Source organism: Macrotis lagotis, chromosome 6, assembly GCF_037893015.1.
Source record: "Macrotis lagotis isolate mMagLag1 chromosome 6, bilby.v1.9.chrom.fasta, whole genome shotgun sequence".
NCBI lineage: Eukaryota > Metazoa > Chordata > Mammalia > Peramelemorphia > Peramelidae > Macrotis > Macrotis lagotis.
In genome coordinates this window covers 96,317,066-96,344,469 of record NC_133663.1, presented here as the reverse complement: position 1 = coordinate 96,344,469, position 27,404 = coordinate 96,317,066, and the positions used below count along the sequence as shown (strand labels likewise).

The 27,404-nt window shown below is 37.0% G+C and overlaps 1 protein-coding gene across 7 annotated transcripts in view; it reads right to left on the bottom strand.

Moving 5' to 3' along the window:
- The window catches only part of ELF1 (E74 like ETS transcription factor 1), a 138,216-nt gene that overhangs the window by 13,948 nt on the left and 96,864 nt on the right, over positions 1 to 27,404 (bottom strand). For 6 of the 7 annotated variants that reach the window (XM_074191755.1, XM_074191757.1, XM_074191753.1 and 3 more), the window contains exons 3-6: positions 17,673 to 17,720; positions 4,873 to 5,047; positions 4,558 to 4,665; positions 3,632 to 3,796 (exon numbers count right to left, since the gene is read on the bottom strand). In XM_074191755.1, the coding sequence (XP_074047856.1) occupies positions 3,632 to 3,796; positions 4,558 to 4,665; positions 4,873 to 5,047; positions 17,673 to 17,720 (496 nt within the window). The remainder of the gene's footprint in view (positions 1 to 3,631; positions 3,797 to 4,557; positions 4,666 to 4,872; positions 5,048 to 17,672; positions 17,721 to 27,404) is intronic. The other variant, XM_074191760.1, reaches the window with a different exon arrangement.

Below are 27,404 nucleotides of genomic sequence, written 5' to 3'. Positions count from 1 at the left end.
TCTGCTATTCATTTTCTACTGGTCTCTATGTAGTAATTATAGTGAAAAAATGAAATATATAGATTCATTTAAATATAGTATTTTTAATAAGAAGGTAATAGATTGAACTATGTGCTAAATAAATATTACAATTCAACTAGTCACTCCTGAGGGAAAATCTTCTTACTGTATGATCCACATGATGTCAGCTAAAGAGGCATGAATTAGCCTTTGAGGTTATACCTTCCCTAGATATCATGAAGTCGGATTCAAGGATGGGCTTCACCCTCTTTACAGAATCCTGGGCTGAAAGGGGCCCGAGGGACCACCTGGCTCAACCACTGGCTGCAGGATAAGTTCTTTCAGCTTCTGTCCAAAGGCTTCCCATCCTGCCAGGATCAGAGCAACATTTCTCAAGAGAATTACGAGAGCTCAGGTGGAAGAAAAACCCCAGAGCTCATTTTGCAATTCCAGGGACCTAGGATCACCTTGTGAGCCAATTTTTCTGGTTCTGGGAAAGGAGTCTCTGGGTCTAGGGAGGAGTCTGGCTGACTTCCTCCAAGTGGAGAAGGAAATGAATTGTATCAAACAAAGAACAGAGATTATCTTTCCTCCCTAAATCACTACCTGACTCCATCTGAGAAGTTCCTTTTTATCTCTTCTCTTTTCCTTAGATGCCCCAGTGAAGTAGTTGTCTGATAAAACTGGACAGAAATATAGGGAAAGTCAGTGATGAAACAAATCAACTTAAAACATGTAAACATCACTAAGTAAACAAAGCAAAAAAGGCATATTAGGTACTTATCCTTATGTACACTCATAATTTAAAAGGAATATCTTAAATAATCCTGAAGGTAATGTTTAAGAAGTTAGATGTGATATGTATATATACTGTGTAAATATGTCTATGTATACATGTACAATGTGTACATGTATAAAAATTGACACATTACTTTTTAAAAAACTATTCTTTTTGAGGTTTCTTTTTTTGGAGAGGATGTCTAGGTTTCATTTCACAATATGACTATTGTGAAAATATTTTATATGATGACACAGGTATAACCTTTAAAAGAATTGATACCCAATGTACAACATGGAAACAATGTAAAGACTGACAAATTGCTTTCTGTGTGGGGGTGGGGGGAGGGAAGTAAGATTGGGGGAGAAAAAATTATAAAACTCAAAATAAATAAAATCTTTAATAAAAAGAAAAAAAATGATACTTCTACCATTCTATCAGATATTTTATTTTTTTTCCTCCTCTACCATTTTTGTTTTTTAAAAATCTTTTTTGGCTCTCTTTTTAATCTCTTGCTTTAGTCCTTGAATTAGAATTCTCATCAAATCTGTATTTTTCTTTGATGCTCTAGGGTCATTTTTTTTCTCCCTTTGTGCTTGAGCTTCCTCAGTCACCATCCTAACTTTATAGGCACATTGTTTGTTTTCTTTGTTTGCTCATTCTCCCAGCCCACTTCTTGACTTTGGACTTTATATTTGAGATGGGTTCTGTTTACTTCTGAGGGGGGTGGGGGAAGAGGCAATCTGATCTAAGCTTCTGCTCCTTTCACAACACAATCTGGAGGTCTATACATTTTTGGTGCTTCCAAAGCAGTGAGATCCCTAGGAGAGCTCTGCAAAGTGCTGACCCAGGGTTGGGTTTGTTGGCTGGGAGTGGTTGAGTTTCAGTAGAACACTACTGGCCTCACTCACCATTAGCCTAGGGGAAGGTTCTGCAGGTTCAGAGCAACCCAACTGGCTGGCTCCCTTTGGTCTCATGCCCTTGGCTACTATACTAGTGCAGTCTGCACTGAGCTAAAGGTGAGAACGGAGTCACTCCCCAACTCCTGGGATCAGAGTGACGCAGCTAAATTGGGGGAACTTGTGCTCAGTACTCAGTTGGAGGGCTCCCAGACAACCAGCATCAACCCTTTTGGAGAAGGATCTCACCATCCTAGCCAACACCAAAGCTAACATTTATTAAAGTCATATTATTTTTTTCTTCGAGTTTTATAAAACATTAAGAGAGGCAGGTTAATAATAAGGGAAAAGAGCAGGTGTCCTTCCAAACACTGCATTTTTTTTATAAGTAGGCTTACAGAATAAAGAATAAATCTGTTATATCTTAGTTCCAGAAGACTTTAGAATCAACACTAGAGGGGTAAATGAAGAAGGAAGGCCTTTACTGAGCAAAAAGACATTGTGCTCAGAAATTTACACAGTGCCACAAAGTTGGAAAAGGAAGCAAAACTGGGGCAGTTCACTGGTGCAGTAGCTAGAGCAACTGCCCTGGAGTCAGGACATGAGTGCAAATGCAACTTCAGATACTTAATGCCTACTTAGCTGTGTGACTTTAACCCCACTGCCTTGCAAAAAAAAAAAAAAACCAACAACAACAACAACAAAAAAGAAACAAAAAGCAGAATGAAGTGAAGTCTGTTGATGAAAGTTCCAGGATTGTCTTACACAGATGCCAATAAAAGGAAAGGCATCATCCAGGGAGAGGATGCAATAATGGAATATTTGGAAATCCATAGGAACAATTGAAAGTAATCTTTGCAAGCACTAAGAAGGGCAAATTCAGGCTAACTTCTGCTGCCTTATTATTACAAAAAGTAAATGTCCCATAAGGTATTCTTTTTAAAAAAATGTACATTACCTCTACCCAATCTTTTCAGGTTCTCCTTCTATAGACTAAGTAGGATTATATTTTAAATTAATATGTTTATGGTTTCTGTAAATTTGATCATAATTCCAACTAAAACTAACATACTTTTTCTTTTTAAAATTTATTCAAATTTGGCATTCAATTGGTCAGTTTCAACTACTTTTTTTTTTTAACAAAAGTAGTTGTTACCACCTCCATAAGAATTTAGTGTGACTAAACAAATTGTGGGAACAGCACACTCAGTAACTTGGTATTTCTTTAATTCATGATGTGCTTTGGGGGAAAAAAACTGCCGTCGGCTTGCAAGATTTTATTTAATAGCATGCCTCAACTAGCAAAAGACAAGGGCTAAGCAGGTTCACTGAGGGGAAAAAGAATTCTCTAATTTTCCATATGGCAAACAACTCCCTAGCCATAATTCTTCCATTAAAACTTTGGTTTAGATTTTTTTACAATTATTGAGAAGCATTTTTTATAGTTTGTTTCTATTTTTAATTAAGATGCATCATCAATACAAAGCTTGAAATGATGTGATCACAAAGCTCAATTCAACAATTAGACACAAGGATATAGGAAGCTTTAAAGTATTTTTATTAAAATTATATTTTAAAATAAACATTTAAATAAAGAGATAGAGTGGCAGAAAATGCATTACTAAGTCTGATAATTGTTCTCCTATGAGGAGAACTCATAGAAATTAAGATTGAAAATGAGTAGAAACAAAAAAAAAGAGTTATGTAAGGTAATATCAAAGAAAGAAGACAATAACAATGATGTATCTATATCCTATCTGAAAAAAGACTCAAAGACCAAGAAGTCTGCTGAATTACTGAGCCAAATATGAATTGAGCTACCCTAACATGTATGTACCAGCACAAGACTAATGAATAAAACCATTAGTTTCTAAAATTCTACTTTTGAGCTAATGTAAGGAAGAACTTAATAGAAAGTAATGAAGTAAGTTTTGTCAAAATGATTTAATCTCACCTTTCTTTCTCTTAGGTTGTTCTGGTATTGTAGTTTCTGGGGATTCTATGTATGAATCTTGAATCTGATGTGCTTCCATCACTTCAGGAATCCCATCCAGTGTGACAGATACATGGGTAATGGGTGCAACAACAATTTCATCTTCTGGTGAAGCAAATATATTAGCTAAGGGAAACAAAGTCGTGATTACCTTTAAAGAAAATTAAAGTCAATAAATTTTATTTTCAGAAGAAAAACTAACTAGGGTGAAAGAAAACTATAATTACCAATTTAAATTTCCAAGTTTAACTAGTATTCTTGTAGGAATGCCAGAAGTATATAATAAAACATGGCAAAAAATGCAGTAAAGGGAAACAGAATGTTATAAGCAGAATTTGGATATATTTTCATACATGATACAGTGCCTACATATTGAAAGCTGTTCATACAAATTACTACTAAACCTCCAAGATTATATTCACATTAGACCTAAATTTTTAAAAATTTGGCTAAAATAGGAATTCTATACCAATTTTATACTAGAAAATTCATTTTAAAAAGTATGATACACCTTCCTCAACAACAACAACAACAAAAAATCAAATATTGTACATCCAAAACATTGTACTGGACAAATTTAATATGTGTTAAAAGGAATACTACAATTAACACTGTATTGTTCTAGGAAGTGCACTAAAGGTAGAATACTTAAAGGAGGAAGGGAAGCAGAGATAAGCAATTAACAAGGAAACAGTGAACGTTTAAAAATAAAAATATTTATCAAGCACATAACATATACACACACACACACACAGGGAAGACATCATAAGTAGGTATGAAAGATATAGTCAATACACTCAAGTAACTTAAAATTCTGCTACACAATACTTTTTACTAAGGATGTATCTCACCTACACATAAAACTCTTATATAACCTAAAAACTTACACATTCTTTTTTCATCCAGCATTGGACCTGGGGAGTCCATATTGAGGAGGGCCTCAGCAGCTTCAATTGTTTCAATTGTTTCATCTCCATTATGGCAGGAAGCTTCAACTACAATATAGATAAAGAAACTAGGTAAAACTTGTCTTCACACCATTCTTACTTTATGAAATTTTATAGGATGCTTATTTCTTACCTCTACAAAAGAATATATTTTACTCCTATTTAACTTACACCTTATATTGTAATGATACATCTACTCCAGTGGAACTCACCCTTCCAAAACCACAAGATTTGGAGAACACTATGACCACCTACCTGTAAGAGTGATATCATCATCATCAATAATTTCTTCTTCAGCAACATCCAGTGAACTCTCTGTAATCATATCACTAGGCTCATCCACACAGGCTAGACCAGCATACCCATTGAGGATATCTGCACCAGGAACATGTTCCACAATAACAGCTGGGAAAATAGCAGGATCACCAAGCTAAGACAGAAAAGAATAATCTTTTTAGAAAATAAGGATTGACAAGGATTAACTCTAATTTAACAGAGTAGAAATTAAAAGACCAGTTTACCAGCAAAGATCAATTTCATCCTGATGTTATTATCAGTATTCTCACCTAACTTTTCTAACAACACCCCTTTGGAGTAAAAGCCTACTGTCTACTCCCAAACAACTTGTCATCTAATGGAAGGGACAACATCCAAAAAACTACAAACATAACACATACTAGATAAATTGGAAATAATCAACTAAAGGAAGGCATTAGCATTAAGGAGGTTCAGAAAAGGATCCATTTAGAAGGTGAGATGAAGCCAGGAAGTAGACAATGAGGAGGGAGAGCATTCCAGGCATGGGGACAAGCTGTGAAAATGCCCCCAAATTGAGAGATGGGATCTCTTGTTTGAGGCATAACAAGGAAATAGGAATTATTGGATCTCAGAGTAAGTATTGGGGTAGTGAGGGGGAGAGAAGGAAGGAAGGTAAAGCATAGAAGATTGAAAGGGGGGAAAGGTCAGACCATCAAAGGCTCTAAAACATGAGGATGTTGCATTTGATTCTGGGGGGAAGGCCCTGGCCTCACTGAAGAAAGAACAACATGTCTTGGAGAAAGGTAAACAATAACTGCCAAAATTTTGATTGAATGGTAGATATAGATTTAGTAAGCCTCAAAGGAGGAAATGATGGTAGGGGTGACTGTGGAAGTAGCAATGGGGAGCAAAGAGTATTCCACCTCCTTCACTTCAATCCATGAATCAGCCAGAAAGGGTGGCCAGGAAGGTTCAGGGGGAGCAGGGAAAGAACAAGCACCTTCCAATTCTCAATCTATGATCCTTTAAAATGTATTCACCTAAATTTTTGTCAATCAGATCATATTTTAACAGAAAGTAAGAAGTTTCATATGAAATCTATCAAGCCAGAGTATGAAATAATAGAAGAAAACAGAAATTATGCTAGAAATTCAAAAGATTTCCACATTCAAGAAAGAAGTCAGAGGAAGTAGGGAAAATGAAACATTAATGGACTTGTTGATGGAGCTGTGAACCATTTCAACCATTCTGTAGAGCAAGTGGGAACTCCACCCAAAGGGCTATTAAACCATGCTTACTCTCTGACCTAACAATACCACTACTAGGTCTGTATCCCAAGAGATGAAAAACTCAAAGGAAAAGGAACTACCTGTACAAAGTTACTTATATCAGTTCTTTTCTGGAGGTAAGGAATTGGAAATTGAGGAGATGCCCATCAGCTGGGGAATGGCTGAACAAACTATGGTATTTCTTATGATAGAATACTCTTCTGCTATAAGAAATGGTGCAGGATGCTCTCAGAAAAATCTGATGTGGGGGCAGCTAGGTGGCACAGTGGATAGAGCACCGGCCCTGGAGTCAGTAGGACCTGAGTTCAAATCCAGTCTCAGACACTTAAAATTACCTTAGCTGTGTGGCCTTGGGCAAGCCACTTAACCCCATTGCCTTGCCAGAAAGAAAAAAGAAAAACCTGACAAAAAGTGAAATATATTATGGACATAGTCACAACATCTCGGATGATCAGCTGTGAGCAACTTAGCTCTTCTTAGCAATAAGATGACCAAAACAACTTTGAAGGACTGCTGATGATGAAGAATTCTAAGCATCCCCAGAGAAATTGCTGATGGTATCCAAAGAGAGATTGAAGCAGATTTTTTAAAACTATTTTTCTTGAGGTTTCTTTTCTTTTAGAGAAGAGGCATGTGTGTTTGTGTGTGTGTGTGTGTGTGTGTGTGTGTGTGTGTGTCTTTTCCCACACCATGACTATTATGGTAATGTTTTGCATGACTACACATTTATAACCTCTATACAATTGCTTATTTTCTCCATGAGGTGGGTGTGGTAGAGAATTTGGAACTCAAAGTTTAAAAAAACAAATGTTAAAAATTGTTTTTACATGTAGCTAGGGAAAAATGAAAGACTAAATTAAAAAATTAAAATAAAAAAAGTTAGAAATGAAACTCATCATCTTACATGTTTGTAAATAAAAGCACAAAATAAGTAACTTAAAAGAATAAATTAGAAATACTAATGCAAGGAAGTAAATTTGGCCTTCCAGATATCACCAAGACTTCATGGAATGCGATAATTACTGGAATATGGCTCTGGAAGGATATACCTTTTTTTTAAAAGTAGCAAAATACAAAAAAAGTGGGGTGAAATAGAATGGCACTGTACATTTTAAAGCAATTTTAAATTTAAATTTAAACTTTTTTCTCTCATTCAAGAAAGGAATTCTAGGGACAGAGGAAAATAGAGAGTGAGATGAGGGAAGAAGAAAGATGTAAAAATGAATGAAAAAACATTTCTTAAACAGTCAAAATGTGCCAAATATGCACCAAAGTACTGCAGTAAAGTTCTAGTGATTTAAACAGAAAACTGAAACAGAAAACACTCTGCATTTTCAAGAAGTTTACAATCAGTGACAAAGAATTAAAACTGTGGGGATACCACTCAATTAGGGAATGGCTGAACAAGTTGTGGGATATGATTGCAAAAAAATACTTTTGTGCTACAAGAAATGATGAGCATGCAGATGTCAGTAAAAGCTTACATGAACTGATCCTGAGTGAACTGAGATGAACTAGGAAAACATAGTACCATATTTCCCCATGTACAAAATGCAGTCTTTTTTGAAAAATTTGGGGGTCTAAACACTAGGAGCATCTTATACAATGGTTGTTTTTTAACTTGTATTTTCTGCTTTTTCCATGTTTGTTGTCTTTGTGCTCATTGTTTCGCATTAGGTTATGTTTTGCCACATTCTGCTTAAAACAATTTTTGTACAGTGATGAACTCAAGTTAAAAGTGATTCAGTCTGCAAAAGTGAATGGAAATCATGCTGCTGAATGTCAGTTTGGTCCTCTTCCAACTGAAAAAACAATCTGAGACTGGCTACAAAGAAGAAGAAACCTCACTGAAAACACCCTGGCAGAAGAAGGCCATGAGAGGCAAGTCAGCCAAAATGATCTGAGTTAGAGAGGGAACTGAAGAGAAAGATTGAAAATCAAAGGGCCATTCGAATTCCTGTGTCCACAAAGATGGTTCAGCAGGAGGCCAGAAGAATTGCTGATGAAAAAGAAGGGACTGATTTCAAAGGAGGACACAGTTGGTTCCTTCAGGTTCATGAAAGGGAACGGACTAAGTGGTTGTCCATGCACCAGACTTGCCCAAAAGATGCCTGAAAGCTATGACAGAAGGTCCGTGAATTTCATGATGAATTAAACTTGAGTTCAATAATTTTATATAAAATTTTTTTTCAAATTTCGGGCCCCAAAATTAAGATACATCTTATACATGGGAACGTCTCATACATAGGGAAATATGGTATACAGTAACAATAATAATAATATATGAAGATCAACTATGATTGATTTATATCTTCTTAGCAATACAATAATCTAGACAATTCCAAAAGACTCATGATGTTAAATGCTATCCACATTGAGAGCCTGAATACAGATTGAAATATACTTTTTTTTTTGGTTTGGGGGGCTTTTCCTTTTGTTCTGTCTTCTTTCACAGTCTAAATGATTTCTATTAAAGTAAAAATGATTACTTATTCAATTGCACACATATAACATATCAGATTACTATCTGTCCTGGGAAGGAGAAATGGAAGGGAAGGAGAAAAAATTTGAAATTCAAAATCTTGTTAAAAATGAATGCTGAAAATAATCTTTACATATAATTAGAAAAAATAAAATACTATTTATCTTAAAAAAGAAGTTCACAATCTGTTTAGGATGACAACACAGTCTAGGAAGGTTTAACTACAATTCTATAGAAATGTTCATTAGGGTTCAAACCCAGAATAAATAGCAGGACCCACAGTCCTTATAGCATTCAGCTGGAGGGAGCTGTTTGAGGACACAACAGAGAGGCAAATGGGCAATTTTCAGAAATCTGGAAGGCCCAAGGAGATGGTGGTCCCTAAAGAGCAGGAATAGTTTGGTGGTCCTTCATTAATTCCCTATTCATTGAAGTCATATCTGCCACATTTAAGGAAAGGGAGTAAAGTTGACTTCTGGGTTGCTTCCAGAGTAGAGCTGACTTTTGGGCTGCTTCCATAAGATATGGGTATGGGAAATGGAAAAGGAAAGGAGGGGTATGTTGGCAAGAAGAGGACATTTGGGTGGAGTGATGAATAGCTTAAATATAAACTAACTTGTCATCAATGAATATTTTAAAAGCACCTGAAAAGAAAGAAAAAAATAGAAGCATTTAGGAAATATATCACAAGTCACTGGGTCATGATAAGAGTGGAATAAAAATGACAGCAATAATAAAAGCTACTAATATTTATGTATCCCTTGAATGTTTGCTATACATATAATATTCCATTTGATCTTCACAGCAGCCATGAAAGGTAGATCTATTGTTATCTGCAGTAAGAGAAGCATTGATAGAGGATTCAATTATCCAGACACCTTTTAGAGCCCTCTTATTGGACAAAAGTGAGCAGAGCTAATAATATCATGGTTTACCTTAATATAATTTTTCATCCTTCAAAAGGTAAAGGAAGCAAAGAAAGGAAGTTATATTCTAGAACTGATCCTCACCAATACAGAGGAACTGGTTGTTAAGGTAGAAATGATAGGAACCTTGGGAGGCAGAGAAGATTTCATCTTAGAAACTGTGATAGAGATTGGCAGAAATGCTCCATTTGTCTCATATGTTTCCAAGACATCGGAAGAAGAGATTCCAAATGCTTCAGAAGACATAAGCACAGAAGAAATGGGAAAAGCTCAGAAATGAAATTCTGAAGACACAAAGAAAGGAAGTTCTTAGTGGAGATCAGATCTATATGAATTGACAGACCAATTTAGATTTGTAAAAGATGAAATCAAGGGGAAGTAATATAGAAAGAATGCAAAGGAATGGAGAACTAAAATTAAGAATGAGCAGAAGGTGATCATGATAAAGCTAACTAATGGGGGGAAGGACTGATGGTCCAGACTCACTACAGAACCAATCTAGGAAACTCCTTCCACTGATGCAGATCAGCAACTCATCAATATGAATTGATGACTGGGACACTGAAGAGCTAAGTGACTTGTCCAATGTCACACGGATAGTACCCAGTCCTCTATCCACTTCTATCAAGGTGCTGACTCAGTTGAATAGCTATAGTCAGAAAAAAAAATAATTGGGCAAAGAGGTAAGGCCTTAACTCAGAGATAGATGGAACAATAGCAGATCAAAGAGATAATGTAAAAACTACTCAAATTTTATGGGTTGGCTTTTTTTGGTGGAGAAGAATAATTCTTTGTAGCAGAGTAGACCAAGCCAATATGGAGTAGGGTAATATAACACTCTAAGTAGGAAGATAAGAGTATTTTGTTGCCTTTGATAAATTTAAATCAACAAACTCTGAAGAACATCTCAGATACTAAAAGAATTTGAAAGTAGAACTGAAGTATCCACTTGTGATGTTTAAAAGTGATGAGGAACAAAAGAGGTAGGTACCAAAGGTTAGAGAAGAAGCAAATATCTCTTGGGGGAGGCTGGAGTTGAGGGTAGCAGTTGATAAGCGAGAACAAAGAAGCTTTAAAAAAAACACAACTTTAGACTTGTGAATATGACTGTTCCTAGAAAGAAATTTTACGGAAGCAATAAAAACTAGTGAGAAATTTAACTTCATTTCAATTTTTTATAGAATTGCTAAGTTGGTAAAACAGGAGAATGCTATAATTTACCCAAGTTTTAGCAATAAATTTAGCAATTTTCTTCTACAAAGTCTTCTAATTCTTTATTCTGTCAAGCAAAAATAAAAGATTTGGGCTAAATGACAGTCAGTCAGGTAAACTGAATGGACAAAGAAGAGATGATAATAAAATTAATGGCTCACTACATTGGATGGTTATATGAAAGACCCTCAAGGAATCTAGTCCTTGAATTTTTCTATTCAATATTTTTTTGCTACGACTTGGGTAAAGGTAATGATGAACTTCTTATTGAATATGGCGACGACACAATGCTAAGATATTGTGCCAGTCATAGTGCCAGTCAACAAAAAATCTTGATGAGTTAGAACTCTGGGCTGAAGCATGATATCAAATTATATTTCTATTAAATTTCAAGAAAGCAAATCCTGGATTTAAATCCTTCCTCTGACATTAATGCCCAAAACAGTCCTCTGAGACTACAAAAGGAAAAAGGAAAAAAAGTTATAGTCCTGTAACATCAGAGGCAGAAGTGGGTAGAGTGCCAGGGATGGAGTTAGGAAGCCTCTTCTACCCGAGTTCAAATCCAGGTTCAAACACCCTGGGTAAGCCACTCAACCCTGTTTGCCTCAGTTTTCTCATCTATAAAATGAGCTAGAAAAGAAAATGGCAAACCATTCCACTGTCCTTGCCTAGAAAATCCCAAATGGGGTCACAAAGAGTCAGATATGACTGAAGCAATCAAACAACAATAGAAAGATTTTCCTCATCCCAACAACAATGTAATCACAAACCTAAACCAAACATCAACAACAATAATAAAATTTAGAACCAACAAAGTCAACTTCACCAGTGCAAAATGGAGGATTGTGAAGATGGAAGACAATCAATTTGAAAAAATATCTAGAAGATTCAGTGGTAGGCAAACTCAATTTAAGTCAGATGAGATGTGGAAGTCCAACAGGGTAATAATGCAATCCCAGATCAAATTAAGACAGGCACAAATTTCCAGGCCAAAGGAAATGACAGTCCAGTTCCTGGTACTACTGGAGACAGGCCTAGTCTGCTTTGAATGTCACATCTGAGTAAAGATGTTATGAAAATGGAGGACACCCAAGATGGTGAAAAGCTTGAAGATCTGCGGCACCTCAGAAGGAGGAGGTCTGACTAAGAGAAGATGAGTTGGGATTTGTTAGCTATCTTCATCAATTTGAAGGATTTCCATTTGAAGGATTCAACTTGGACTGCCTGATCCAAGAGGGAACAACAAATAGATGATAAAGTCATCTAGAATAAAGAAAAACTTCCTAAAAGTCAAATACCTAGCCTCTGGAGGTGGCAGAAGTCTTAAAGCAAAGGCTAGATTAGACAGGCATGGTTAAGTTTATTAAATTTTTAGCTGTATCACAAAAGAAATTCTTATTCAAGTATGATGCTGTTTTCCTATCTCATCTTTTCTGAGCTAGATGGAAGAGAAAAAAAGAATACAAGAGTCTCTTCTTTCTATCTCATCTTTTCCAGAGACTCCTCTTTGAGGCTTCCATCATCAGTTTTGCCCTACTTTTATTACATATATATTGTAATTTATGTCCATCTAGGGATAACAACTAAAATTTCCCTTCATCATTCCTCTCCTTTTTCTACTTAGACATGTTCTTCTGAGATTTCAGGGAAGTAGCTATAAGTATCTGTATTTGTCCAGTATTTGTCCTCTAGAAGCAAACCCAGCATTCCCATGAGCCAGGATTGCAGGCAACTATCCAATTCTTGAACCTAAAGATACAAACATGATGACTCTTGCTTAAATTCAGATAATCCCCAAATGTGGCCATATACAAAAAACTGGAAAGAAGGCCATCTTTCATGTAACAAGATCCCAAAACTAGAATCTTCTCAATAACAGTCAATATAATTTAACAAATTTTGGAAAAAATAAACACTCCAACTATTGCTATGGAAGATTATTTTTGTTTTTGTTTTTGGTTTGGGGTTTTGGTTTTTGCAAGGCAGTGGAGTTAAGTAACTTGGCCCAAGGTCACATAGCTAGGTAATTGTTAAGTGTCTGAGGCCACATTTAAACTCAGGTCCTCCTGACTCCAGAGCCAGTGCTCTATCCACTTCACCACCTAGCTGTCCAAGAAGGTTATTTTAAATTCAAACATGCCTGTACCTGAAAATGATCAGAAACTATTACTTATCACAGGATTATCAAAATTGAAAATGCTTTGTTAAGTTACATGGGGCAAAATCAAAGTGATTTGGGAGGACTGGAAGGAAGCTACCAGTGTGACTCAGCACGCGGAAAGTCCCCCACTGGCTCAGATAAGAAGCTCTTCAGAAACTTAAAGATCACTAAGAGATTAAGTGAATTGATGACCCTGATTCCCTGTTGCCTTCTGAGGAAAACTCCAGTTCCAAAAGAGAAAACAAGTTCATTCATTCATTCTCATAAATGCATAGCCTCTGATAAGGAATATTCATTTCCATTAAAGAGGTACCACCTTCTTTCCCAAAGAAAAAAAAAAAACAATGTGATCTGCCCAAAGTCAGACAATCAGGAGAAGAGACCAGGTCTTCTGGGTTCCAGGCCATTATACCATGCAGTCTCTTCAATTATTAATATCCTATTTTTAAAATTTGAATGGAAATATGTCTGAAAGCGTTCTCCTACTATAAAACACCTGAAAAGGATAAAAATTAAGCCTGGACTGACTTTTTAGATTGAGCTCCCTGAGGAAGGGACAGTTTTACTTCCTTTTGTATCCCAGTGCTTAGCCCAGTATCTGATAGGCATTTAATGTGGCTTTCTGAATTTATCTTAAGGACTGTTTAAAAAAATTTTTTTTGAAAGTTATCTAAGTCTAGGAAAATACTTTCTTTGGCCAAAAGTAACAAAGACACACCTCTTTTTTCCCATTAAGTAACAACTTAGCCATTATATCACAGATTTTCCTGATCTTCACCATCTTTGCTTTTTTATCTAACATCCAGAAAATAGCTGTCCCACTGAAGGGTAATGTCACTATCTGCTTCCTAAGTCTAAGGCAGAAAGGAGGCCGATGCCAACCTGTCTTCTTGGCTGACATACATTAGGAAGACTCTGGGAGGGAGATCTCATTGGCACTCTCCTGAGAAGACGTTTCCTCTATCAATGCACTATATTGGCTACTCACAGAGATAGTAAAAATAAAACACGGCTGAGAACTCTCTCTATATATATTTTTGTCAACCATAAGATAAGTTCCTCACCTGATTCAAAAGTGTTTTCTTGAGTGAAGCAAACATTCCTCATTCTCCTTGACCTCTTTGGAGCTCCTGACCCTGTTTTTCAGCTTTTCTTTCCTTGCTAACTCTCTTCTCTAGGTTTTCAGAACCCCTCTCTGTAGCCTCTGACCCTATTTTTCATCCTTTCTTTCCTTGATAATTCTCTTCTCAAGGTTTTCAAGATCCCAACCTCTCTTGGTTTTCCCTCTATCTCTCTGACCTCTCCTTCTAAGAATCCTTTGCTGGATCCTCATCTGGATCATGCCCTTCAGGGTCCTACAGTGAGTTCTTATTTCTTCCACACAATTCCAGAGTGATCTCATCAGCTCCTGTGGACTTTAATTACCATTCTTTATGTCAGTGATTCTCAAATATATTTTTCCTGACCCCAACACTCGCTACAGACCTCTAATATAACATCTGTAACTGCCTTTCAGACATCTCTAACAGGATGTTCAGTAGACAAGTTAAACTCAATATGTCTAAAATTGAACTCATTTTCTTTCCCCCTAAAGCCTCCTCCCCTCTCTTCCCTATTCCTGTAAAAAGGCAACCCTCTCAGTTCCTCGATCTTGCAACATCAGAGTCACCCTCAAGTCGTCATTATCTCTAGTTCTGGCAATCCCCCCACACCCCACCCCCACAACCAAGCTGTTGTCAACCATCTCTCCCTTCTAACCCTCTACTCTAGTATAAATTCAGGCCTTGGCTATTGGAGTAGGCTGCCCCAAGTTATCCTTCATTTGACCATTAAAGTGATTTTCTTAAAGTACAAGTCTGATCATGCCATCTGCTACTCAACAAACCCTTGGTCACGGGCTCCGTGTCATCTGGCAATTTCTGCAAAACTCCCTAAAACTTCCCATTTAATTTTCTTATGCTGATCAGAAATATACCAAAAACCTCAATGTGGAAAGGAATAACTGTAATCCTATGATTATTTTTCTTTTCTCTGGATTTCAGTTTCCTCATCCATGAAATGAGGAGGTTAGAATTAAATGGAGACTATAAGGTCCCTTTTTTTCAGCTTTATATGCTATGACCTTAAATTCTGAAACAGACAAACGATGCCATATCCAATTCAGTTCCTTTGCCATACAATGGGGTGAGGAGGAAGTATATTTGTTTCTTTTTGGGGGGGGGGTAATTTTGCACAAATGGCAGATTTATTTGTTCAATTATGTTTGGCTCAGTCTACTATTATAACTAACATTCCTGAAACATACACCAAGTGAAAGTAAGAGGAAATAATCTAGAAAGCACGGTGGCAGAGAAAGGCAAGGGATCAAATTGTGCAACAGGAAAGTTCACACAGCATAGAAATACCATTTATGTTTGCTATTGCCAAACTCAAGAGGAAACCTAATGCAGTGGAAAAGAAAGGGCAACCTGTTCCTTATAGATTCTAGCTATGTGACTGAGGGCAAGTCACTTGACACTTTAGTGTCCTAGACCTGGAAAACTCTCTGAGAGTTGACAATGAATCAAAAATGAATTTGGCATCAGAAGTTGCAAACGCAAAGACCACCCTAGTGTAGTCTGAAGCAGATTAAAATGTAATTGGGCATTATTAAACTAAATAAGTAAAAATATAAATCAGAAAATATTACTTTGTGAAGTCATCATGTAGTCCATATAGATTTAATTCCAGTGCTCTACATCATTGGAGATAATATACACAATGCAAGTCCCCATACACAATTTAAATCACAGGTCCAGATACTCTAAAATTCTACATTTCCCCCCAAAAGAACTCCTGCCTTGTAAAAAGTTTGACAATATTCCCACCTATTATATTGGCTAATGTGAAAAAAAAATGAAAACAAATGCAGGGGAGATATGGGTTAACTGAAAAACGAATATACTGTTGGTGGAGTTGTGAATTGATCCAACCATTCTGGAGAACATTTTGGAACTAATTTGGAAAAACCACATACTCTGATCCAGAAATATGACTGCCAGGTCTTTATCCCAAAGAGAATTTTTTTTGGGGGGGCTATTTATACAAAAAAAAATATTTATAGTAGTTCTTTCCATGGTAGCTAAGAATGGAAAATTGAGAGTGTACTCATCAAGTGGGGAATGGTTGAACAAACTGTAATATATAATTATAATGACATCTTCTGTGATAAAGAAAAATGATTTGAGAAAAACCTGAAAATATTAACATGAACTGATACAAAGCAAAATGAGAAGAAACAGGAGAAAATGTGCACAGCAACAGCATTATTGTACCAGGAAGAACTGTGAATGACTTGGTTATTCTCAGCCATACAAAGATTCAAGATAGTATCAAAAGGACTGAAATGAAAAATGCCATCCATCTCCAGAGGATTGATGCTATGTGATACAGATTTTCTATCTCTTCACATACATACATACACATACACATACACACACACACAACAATTACACACAAAGGTAGTTTTTAGCAAACATTTTTTGGGTAAGGTTTTGAGTTTCACAATTTTCTCCCTCCTTCCCTTTTCTCCCCTGAGGCACCCTGACAGAAAACAATCTAATACAGGTTAAAAAGATATAGCTATGTTAAACATATATTCACATTAATGATGTTGCAAAAGAATAATCAAATCAAAATCTCTTTCTTTCTCAACTACTTCACAAAACGACAACATGGAAATGTTCACATAACTGCACATGGATAACATATATCAGACTGCTTACCATATCAGGGAGGGGAGAGAGGAAGAGGAGAGGAAGGGATAGAATTTGTAACTCAAAACTTTAAAAAAATAAGAATTTTCAAAGTTGTTTTTACAAATAATTTTTAAAATGTGACAAAATCAAATCTTTTATTACAAATCTTTCTCCTTTTCAAAGAAACTAAAAATACTAGCCCAAAAGGTAGTTTTTAAACACACTAAAAAATGAATTTACCAAGAAATAAAACCATAATCTACAAGATAAAGAAGTTTTACTCAAACTGCATGATAACTAACACTGGTTTCCTTTGTCACATGCAAAAATCAATTGTAACGGTTAATATCTTTTCTTAAAAGACAAAGTGAAAATCAGTTAAGCAATAGGAACTTCAAAGTGTCTTTGTTCACTCAATTCAATCTAGGCTCTAAGAGAGTCTTCAAGAAACTATGCATGATCCTTCCAACTCTACTGAGTAAATAAATTTGTTCCCCCAACATGTGGAAATAAAAATGCTTGAGAGCTGTCCAAATAACTTGTTAGGTTTTGCCCAATTTCTCTAGCAACAGAGCTCAATCTGGTATGTGTGTGTGTTGTGTAATATCCTGTCAGTATTCTTTATGAAGCAACTTAAAAGGAAACATCTATTTATCCAGGCTTTCCCTTAAAGTGCAAGCAGTTAATTACAATTACTTTATAATAAAGACCCCCCCTTTCATTTCACTTTTGAAGACCTTTGTGTTCTCTTCAAATTACAATATTCACTTTTGATAACATAAATTAGATAGCATAAAATTAGAAAATAACAGGTTCTCACTAAACATCAGAAGTGCCTAGCACTTTAACCACAATATCTTAGCTCATTGTAGCAAATGTACTACATGAAAACTGGAAATGATTCTTTCACTATTTGATTATCATGATAGTGAGCCAACACTTATAAAACTTAGCTTATTCAGTTACTAGTTACCAGAATATTAAACTTACAAGGGTTTCCTTATCTTCATCATAGCCAGCATTCATGGGCTGGGAGTCCTATGTAATAGAAACAAAAATCTTTTCAGAGAAGTATGATCAAGATATCATATACAATTTATTAGTTGTGCTCATTATTAAAATAATGTACAGTCTCTAGCTCCCCATGACCAGGTTTTGGTTTTGTAGGGTTTTTTGTTTTGTTTTATTTGGGGTGGGGATAGAATGGGGTGGGAGAAGGATTGGAAGAAGAATGGAAGAGAATACTATAAATTTCCAAAGGTAAAAAAGAAAAATGGAGTTGTTAGACAAAGTTTCCTTTATTAAGAAAATTATTTTCCTAACCACCAAACTGCCCAAATCCTTTTAAAGGTCACATCCATAACTTTCAAGCAGGAGTATTACTATCAATTAGCTGAAGGTCCCTGTGAACATTTTCTATTTTAAGGGGGGTAAAATTTTAGGGAATTTCATAATCCATAGAGTCAATAAAAGACAAAATTTCAATGCTTTGTCTACTAGAATTACAGAATAACAGATCTGGAAGGAGCCTTAAATCACCCAGTCCAACAACTGCCCCTGTCCCTGCCTTTACAAAGGAAACTAGGCAAAAAGAGGTAATGTCTTATCTGAGGTGACATATTCTCTCCAACTACACAGAATCAAAAAGATAGGAGGCACTTTAGAAGACCTCTATTTCAATCCATACCTCTACAGGGGAGTGGACATTCTAACCTTTACTTTTAATCTTTCAATGAGGAGAGGTCCCCACTAAATTCCTAAGAAAACCATTCCACTTTTGGACAGTCCTAATTGATGCAAAGTATTCCTTTATGTGAAATCTAAATTTTGTCTCTTGGAGACTTCAACTCATTGCCCCATAATTCTCTTCCATATGACAACCATTCAAAATTTTTAAAAGAACTACCTAATATATCCCATTGCTCTCCCCTAGCCTAATCTCAAGATCCTTCAAAGCAGGCTTTGTCAGACAATGGGATTCTATTGTTTTAAAGTGTAATATTAAGATGATTCTAGCAACAGGATATAGATGGTTGAAAAAAATAAAAGTAAATGGATAGGGAGGGATCCTCGTTGATCCACATTACAGGCCACTAAAGATAAATCAAACACTCCACATAAAATCTATTCTTTATCTTATGTTTAAAACAAAAATTATTTAAAATAAAAACAAGATTGAGTTATTAATTTTATAAATCACCGAGGAGGCAAGAAGATTCAAGCCCAGATTCTGACTTTGACACATACAGGTTGTGTCAGTATATTAATTTTTCAATGTGCTCCAGAGGACTGTCCCCCTTCACCTACCACTGAAATCTCTACTTCAAGTCCCTATTTTTCTCTCCCGCCAACATTACATAAGATAAAAAGGCCTAAAGACAAGAATTTTCTCAAGTCTGAGAGACTGGGGGGGGGGGGGGGGGGGAGAACAGCTTCACAGAAGGGCAAACTGTCTACTGGTCAAAAGGCCAAAAGACTTTATTCCTTACGATCCAGATGGATATTAAGTTTTTTAGAGTAAGTTGTATGGGATGCTCTTAGGCTGTGGCTCATACTTCTTGAGCTCTCTGTAGCACCTGACCTGCTGACCACCTTCTGTCCACTATCATCATCAGACCTTTCTCTCTGGGGTGTTCTTGGGACTTTCTCTGGAGCCTCAGCACATCACACCCACCCAATGTCATTACACTCTCCAAGGTGCTGAGCTTCCAGAGTCCACACGACTCTTCCTCTCCATTTTCTCACTTGGTGTCTCTGGCTCTCTTGAGGTAGAACTTCTAGGCAGATGATTCACAGACAAACTCATCAACTGCCTGCTGGGAATTTCAAACTGAGTGTTCAAACTGGATAGGCATCTCAAACTCAACATGCTAAAAAAAAATTTCTTATTCCTACTGGGCCAAACACATGCCTCCAAACATCCTTTTTTTCGCCATCCTTGGGTCTTCCAAGAAGCCCTCTCCTTTATTCCATTTATCCTATCACTTGCCATAGTCACATTTTAGGAAGGCAGCATCTCCCCCTTTCTCTATCCCACTCACTACTGGGTTAAGCATTGGTCCTCCCTCCCCTAGATTGGTGAGGTTCTCCCGGCTTCCTCTCCTCTCCACACTGTTAGCAGGCTGTCATCACCCTAGCTCACTCCAGTGGCTTTTCTATGACCTGTAGGATTAAATATAAATGCTTCTTTTTGCACCTTAAAGTCTTCCATGACCTGGCCCCAAGCTGCCTTATCACCCACACTTACCCACTACACAGTCCTTAGTGCCTTTGCTACCCTGCAGTTCTGGACTGCAAGTCCTTCTCGCCCCCATCCCTCCTAACCCTTTCTAAACTCAGCCCAAGTAAGTCCTTCTCAGGTGCCTTTCTTCACCTTCCCCAGGAGTCTAAATGCCCTCACTTCAATCCTGTCCAGTGACTTGAGGTTTATTTTGTGTAGACTGCTGATATACAGCTTTGTTTCCCTACATAGCAGTGTGACTGCTTATATACAACTTTGCCTCCCTATCAGAATATAAACATTTCAAGGGCGGGGTTGCCAGATTTGCCTTTTTTTCCTTGGTATCTAACATACAGGTGCCAAATAAATGCTTACTGATAGAATGAGTGATGTCCTTGTAGCTGAACCTGGGACGTGACAAGCCCTGAAATGACCATCTTTTAGTAACAAACCAAAGATATTCTTATTAAATTATTAAATTCCACACAAAAACAATCTGTGTGAGAAACTATCGTGGTCTAAAACTCAAAAAGAAACAGGGCCACTAAACCATCCTGGAAACCATATAATGTTTCAGAAAGCCACCTGTGAACATTCTCTATATTTTATTGTATTTTAATTTGTTATGTTTAATATTTCCCAAATGCATTTCAATCACATTCAGTGAGGGGGGAGAGCATTGGCATGTCTGATGTAGGGAATATTTCCAGCACCATCAGGGGAACAATAAAGTGGAGAAAACAAACTGGGAATCTGGGTCTGCCCCAGCAAGAACAGTAAGAGTAAGAAAGTATTTGGGTTTGCTTTAAGATTTGCTTCACCTACAAACTCAACCAACCCCAATGCTAATACCTTGTCTTCAATATGACCTCCAAGTTTAGATAAAATCTTGTTTGTACACAGTGGTTTGCATATTGTCTCTTCCTATTAGATTACATGTACAAGAGCAGTACTCTTGTACCAGTACTCAACATAGTGCCTAGCAATCAGTAAGTTCATTGTATATACTAGTTGATTTGCTGATAGAAATTCACAATAAAAGTCAAGAACAGGAGCGGCTAGGTGGCGCAGGATAGAGCACCAACCCTGGAGTCAGGAGGACCTGAGTTCAAATGTGACCTCAGACACTTAATAATTTCATTTTTATTAAACCTTGGTCTTCAGTCTTCCTGTTCTCTGACCTTCCCCTTGACTCTTGAATAATATATAAAAAGAGTAGCTAGGGGCGGCTAGGTGGAGCAGTGTATAGAGCACCGGCCCTGGAGTCAGGAGTATCTGAGTTCCAATCTGCCCTCAGACACATAATAATTACCTATCTGTGTGGCCTTGGGCAAGCCACTTAACCCCATTGCCTAGGAAAAACAAAAAACAAAAACAAAAAAAACCTAAAATAAAAAAATAAAAAAGTCAAGAACACCTCATGCTTTAGCAAAAGGGTCAATGACAAGAACTTTATCAGTCATTTTATTAAATAGCAAGTAAAATGAGGCTGGTACCTGCATGAAATAGTTTAGTTCTACCACAAGGCTCCAGGAAATAAGCAACTTCATAAGAGATTGACCAAATTAATGATAGAAGGAACTCCATCATGTTAAACCAATTAAGCACTACCTGATAAGTACTGCCATATTAAAGGGGAGTGCTGCCCTATGACATCTAAGCAGCCTGATTAATTAAAACTAAAACTGACAAGACTATTTATTCAATTTGAGAACCATGCCAGCTGTTCTCAGAAGGCTGTACAAAAAAAAAAAAGTTGAGAAAAGGTGAAACAAGTCAGGAAAAAATAATTCCAAGTACTTTATTCTCAACCATTCTAGCTATAACAGATGTTCTAATTATCAGAGTTCACTAAAAAAAAAAAAATGGAAAATTCATATGAAGAGACATTATAGCTCATAGAATTTGTGAATTGGAAGGGCTCTTAAAAACCTTTAATTCCAAGGTCTCAACTATTTAACATTTTACTACTTGAAAGAATGAAGAACTCATTACCTGAAAAGTAAATACTGGCATGAGACTGATAATTAACAAGTACCATAAGGGAAGGTGGAAAAGGACTTTGAGGGAGTTTTAGAAAGATACTCCATTCTGGACTAGTCATTAAAATGTTCTTTCTTATAATGAGCTAAAAACTAACATCAGTTAGTCTAACTTAGATCTTTTGCAACAACACAGAGCAAGTATATACTCCTTAACACCCCTACAATGGAGAGCACCATCATAAATCCTCTCTGCCACTGTCAAATCTTTTGTACAGGCCAAACATCACTTGTGCTGCAACCACTCCTATAATATGGTTTCCAGATCAATCAAGCCAGTCGCTTCTAGATGGATTCTGGTTTCTCAAGATCCCATTTTAAAAGGTGGTGCCTAGATGGGAAGAGAGTAGAGCAAAGAAGACAGTAAAGCAAAGCTATCATTGTAGGGATCGGTGGTTGCACATGTGGAACATGCCATATACTGTCAGATAGCTGATTTGTTTTGCTAAAATGTTTTTTCCTCTTTTCTTTAAAAAAAAAGAGAGAAAGAGAAATGCTTCACTGGGGACAGAAGGAAGGTTGTATATTTGGAAATGAAGGTGATATCCAAACATAAAATATGGTTTTAAAAAATTTGATACATAAAGAGTGTGTCAAAAATGAAAGTGGGAAGGGAAAAGGAATATAAATATACTAAGTTCTTTGCAGATATCACATCTGGGAAAAAAATATTCCAAATATAAGCTGATTAGCACAAAATAAAAAAAGGCAGGGAAGCTAGGTGGGACAGTGGATAGAGCACCAGCCCTGGAGTCAGGAGTACCTGAGTTCAAATCCAGCCTCAGACACTTCATAATTGCCTAGCTGTGTGGCCTTGGACAAGCCACTTAACCCCATTGCCTTGCAAAAAAAAAACCTAAAAAAAATTTTTTTAAGCAGAGAAAAATAATATTTCCAGATATTATCTAAATTAGCACAGAACAAAGCAGATTTATAACCTCCATATTATAGACATTATCATTTTTACAAATATAGAGTAAGCTTAAGTTACAATTTCCCATAACTGCTTATTGAACTTGTGGTCAGTTAAAATCATGATGGTTTTCTTTCATATGAACTCTGCTTTTAAGCTAACTTTCTCATCCTATGTTGATTTATTTAAAACCTAAATATAGGATTTGAAATACAACTGGAGTAAATGAAATGAAGATAGTATCAGCTTAGCTCTTAAATGCAAAGAAACCCTTCTCAATCATGACTTTGTCACACAATGTGCTCGCTATTATTTTCTCAATTAAGTGTCATCCACAGACTTGATTAGCACACCTGCTGGGTCCTATTTGCTTATGCTGCACATCCCCTTTCTTTTCCTTAAGCTGCAAGCTTCATTAGGGCAAGAGCACATTTATTTAATCAATGTTTGTTGAACTGAATTCAATTATCTTTGCATCTCTCCAGCATCTGACATGTTATATGCACATAGGAGGCACTTAATTAAATTATCTATTCAACAACCATTTATCAATAAAAGTACTGAACAAGAGAGGGGCCAAGGTAAGAAGAAGCTGGCAGCACCACCCTTCAGGCTGACATTACTTTTAAGTACTTGTAATAATAAATGTCTTATGGACAGCTGTTCAACCAAGCTATAGAACCACTCAACTCTAATTATCCAAGTCACATTTCTCTATTTCATCCAAAATTACATCATTAAAGGCCGTGTCGAGTGAATCTGTAAAAGTAGGGCAAACAACATTTATAAGCAGTATAATCGTGACTGACTCCTGAATCTACAAGAGGCCTATGACTTAAAGTGAACTTGCTCGTACAAATATTGAATATTTCCAATATCTATAAGCCTTAATGAGGGATTCAAAGAGGGATGAGGATGTTCAAATAATTAGAATAACACTAGAACTACCCTGAACATCAATTCACACCTTGATATTACTTGAAGGTACTGCAGAATATTGCAATCATTATTAAAAAGTATCCATTAATGCAAAGTGGAAGAGAGTATTCTGAACCTTTACTAATTCTTTGGTTTTCAAGCAAATCTTTATATAAAAATCTGTCACCTATCTCCCTCCTAAAAGATTAATACAGAGCATGTATGGGGGGGAGGGAGTTTCCATAAGCTTTTCAGTTCCTTTTACTTGTCTGGTAGCTGGGGTTTTTTTCCCTTGCCCAATAGAGCAAGTCAGTCAATAAACAATTATTAAGTATCTAGTATAGAAGCACCAGTCCTTGAGTCAGGAGGATTTGAGTTCAAATCTGATATCAGACACTTGACACTGGCTATGTGACCTTGGACAAGTCACTGATTCCCTCTCATCCAGGGCCGTCTCCAGTCATCCTGAACTCATTATCTGGCCACTGGACTTGGATGGCTCTGGAAGAGAAAGTAAGGCTAGTGACCTTGCACAGCACCCTCCCCCCCCCAAATCCAATTAATATGCTTGTCGTGGGATAACCTCCCTGATATCCTGGTCTTCTTCAAGAACGAAAGGACAATGACAACAGTACATGCCAGGCATTGTGCTAAGTGACAGAACCTGCCATCTAATGTGTGAGACAACAGCATGCAAATATGTATATGGCTTTCCTTCGAGTAATAGGGTAGGACTTAGTAACATTACAAAAACTCATTATACATTTTCAAATTGGGATGCTTACTATTTTCACTTCCCAATAAGAATGAAGATATAATTAAATGTGGCTTGACACACCTGATCTGTTTTTCCAACTGCTGCAGCTGGTCCCCAGTTGGAAATAAGCCTCACTCATTACCTGATCTAATGTTAACCATACCCAAAGACTGTTAATAAGCAAAAATTTACAAGATTTTCTGCCTTATTGGAGAATGACTTCATCCTTTCTTATATTAGCAACATTACTGCACAACTGAGATGAGTTAAACAAAAAAAAAAAACAAAACGCACAATCAAGACCTCAAATGGACTACAGACTTCAGCACCAAATGTGAGTAAACATCAGGAGGCAGAGTTTGTTTTTTCTGCATTCTTCTATTCATCTCTTATGGTTCCTCCAATTCTTATTCCAGCAGTAAGACCATGCTTCTGTGCTCATCACCTACAAAGTTAACTTAGAAATTCAACCCAAAAACTGTGTACAACAACTCATTCCCCTCCCTCAATTAAAAGCAAAAATTGTCTCTTTGCCTAATTTCTCTGTTCTGTATGGAATATTGAGTAGTAATTAAAAAGAGATGTTACGTAATTTATTAAGTGGGTTTAGTTTGGGAATTTAGCCTTACATAAGGAGGGACTTTAATATGAGAGGTCAGCTGCTGCTGCTGCTGCTGTTTCTTCTCCTCCACATTCCTTCTGCCAGATCTTGGTCTTAATATTAACACAATCTAGTTCTTCATCTTTCCAGCCTCCTAAATCTTCAACCAGGAAGTAAGACACAAAACACAATGACTTCTGTCATCCTTTTCAGCTTGATCCTATAAAATCTTATAGATTTATGATCTTGCCACCAGAGAAGTTTGGTCCCTTTCACAGGATTCCTCACCCAGCCTACTCTTCTCCCCATCATTTTACTACCCCAAGGGAGGGGTAATGGGGGCCTGAACTAAAGTGGAGGAGTGTGAGAAGAGACAACGGGAGTGGGGATCCTGAGAGCCAACTCAACCCCAAGAACTCAGAGCCCCCCCCCCAGAACTGATCCTGGACTCAGGTTCCCTCTGGGGCAGAGCAAAGAGGCACCTGGAAGAGCAAAGCAGGTGTTGGAAGGAGGAAAGGGCTGGTCAGGAATGCTGGCTCACCCAGAATAGCTAAACAAAGAAAGACAAAGTTAATACGAGGCAAGGATGCCAAAAGCAAAAACCCATAGCAACCTAAAAGTAAAGTCTCAGAGGAAAAAAAAAACCAAGTCAGATAAACTAATTCATGCCCAGTCTCGGGCATTTGGAGTCACCTGTGCTTCAGACACAAGTCCAGTTTTTCATTACTACTAGAATTTTTTCAATATTGAACATTTTGCTATTTACTCCCATCTTCCACAAATATACCATTAATGAAGAAATTGGTAAAACTTCTTGCAGAGATTGTAAATACCAACAATGTATGGCTATTGTTAATGAATAAGCAAAATAAGCCAGAGACAAACACTAAAGTAAAATAGTCCCTGTTCTCAAGGAGCTTACATTCTAAAGGGGAAGACAACACAGGAGCTTCCATGGACACACATGCATGCATACATACACAAAGCCATGTACCAAGCAGATTGGGGGAGAGGGGCAGACTAGCAGCAAGGGGGAGCAGGAAAGACTTCATATACCAAGTGGTCCTTGAGCAGGGTGTTGAGATCAATTCTAAGCATGGGGCACCTAGGGTCTGTGAAGAACAGCAAGTTAGTTGGGTCACATTAAGGGGAGTACTATAGAACAAGATGAAGAAGGTAGTTTTATTGTGAAGACTTAAATGCCAAACAGAGGAGTTTATACTTGATTCTAGAGGTAAGAAAGTTAGTGGAGTTGGGGAGGGCTGGTGAGAAGGGAAGAGGAGAGAGAGAGAGAGAGACAGACAGTGAAAGATTAAGAAAGTATGAAAGAGGGCAGCTAGGTGGCACAGTGAATAGAGCACCAGCCCTGGAGTCAGGAGAATCTGAGTTCAAATCTGACCTCAGACACATAATAACTACCTAGCTGTGTGGCCTTGGGCAAGCCACTTAACCCCACTTGCCTTACAAAAATCTTTTTAAAAAAAGTATGAGAGACAGAAGGGGAAGAAGGGAATGAGACAAAGAGAGAGTGAGAGATTAAGAAAGTATGAGAGACAAAGAGAAGGGGAGGGAGGGGGAGAGAGAGACAGACAGACAGACAGAAAGGGAAAAGGGAGAGAGACAGACAGACAGATAGAACAAGGAGTGCACGTGGTCAGATCTGAGGATGTCTGCAAGAGATAAAGTGATCAAGTTTTATCGACTAACTGAACATGTGGGTGGGGTGAGTAACCTCTAAGACATAGATGAAGGACCTAGGTGAGTGGGAGGTTGTTAGTGTCTTGAAGAGAAATAGGGAAGTGAGTAAGCTGGGTGAGTTTGGAAGGGAAACAGCAGTATTTAAGGAGTCCTTAAATGTTTGCCAAGCATGCTCCATGTTACCTCATTTGATCCTCACAACAACCTCGTGAGGTAGGTGCTATTATTCAGACTATTTTTTATAAACTTGCAATTTTAGAAAACAGAAAATTTATTCACATCACATACCCAGAAAAAAAGAAAAAGATTCTCCAAGCAATTAAATGAAGAGATTTTTAAAATATATTCAGATTTATGCTTTTAAAAGGCATTTCTTATAAGGGCAATACCCTTAGGTTAAGATGGGATAGCAATGACATCAATATCATAAGACTCAATGCCTCCAAAATGAGTCCATTTTCTGTTCATGGGTCATAGATGGAACTATTAACCCTGACCATCTGAAGATGAATCAAACCAAATATGTTCAACACCATTAATCCTACTGATGATGCATCAATAGTATCCTGTCAC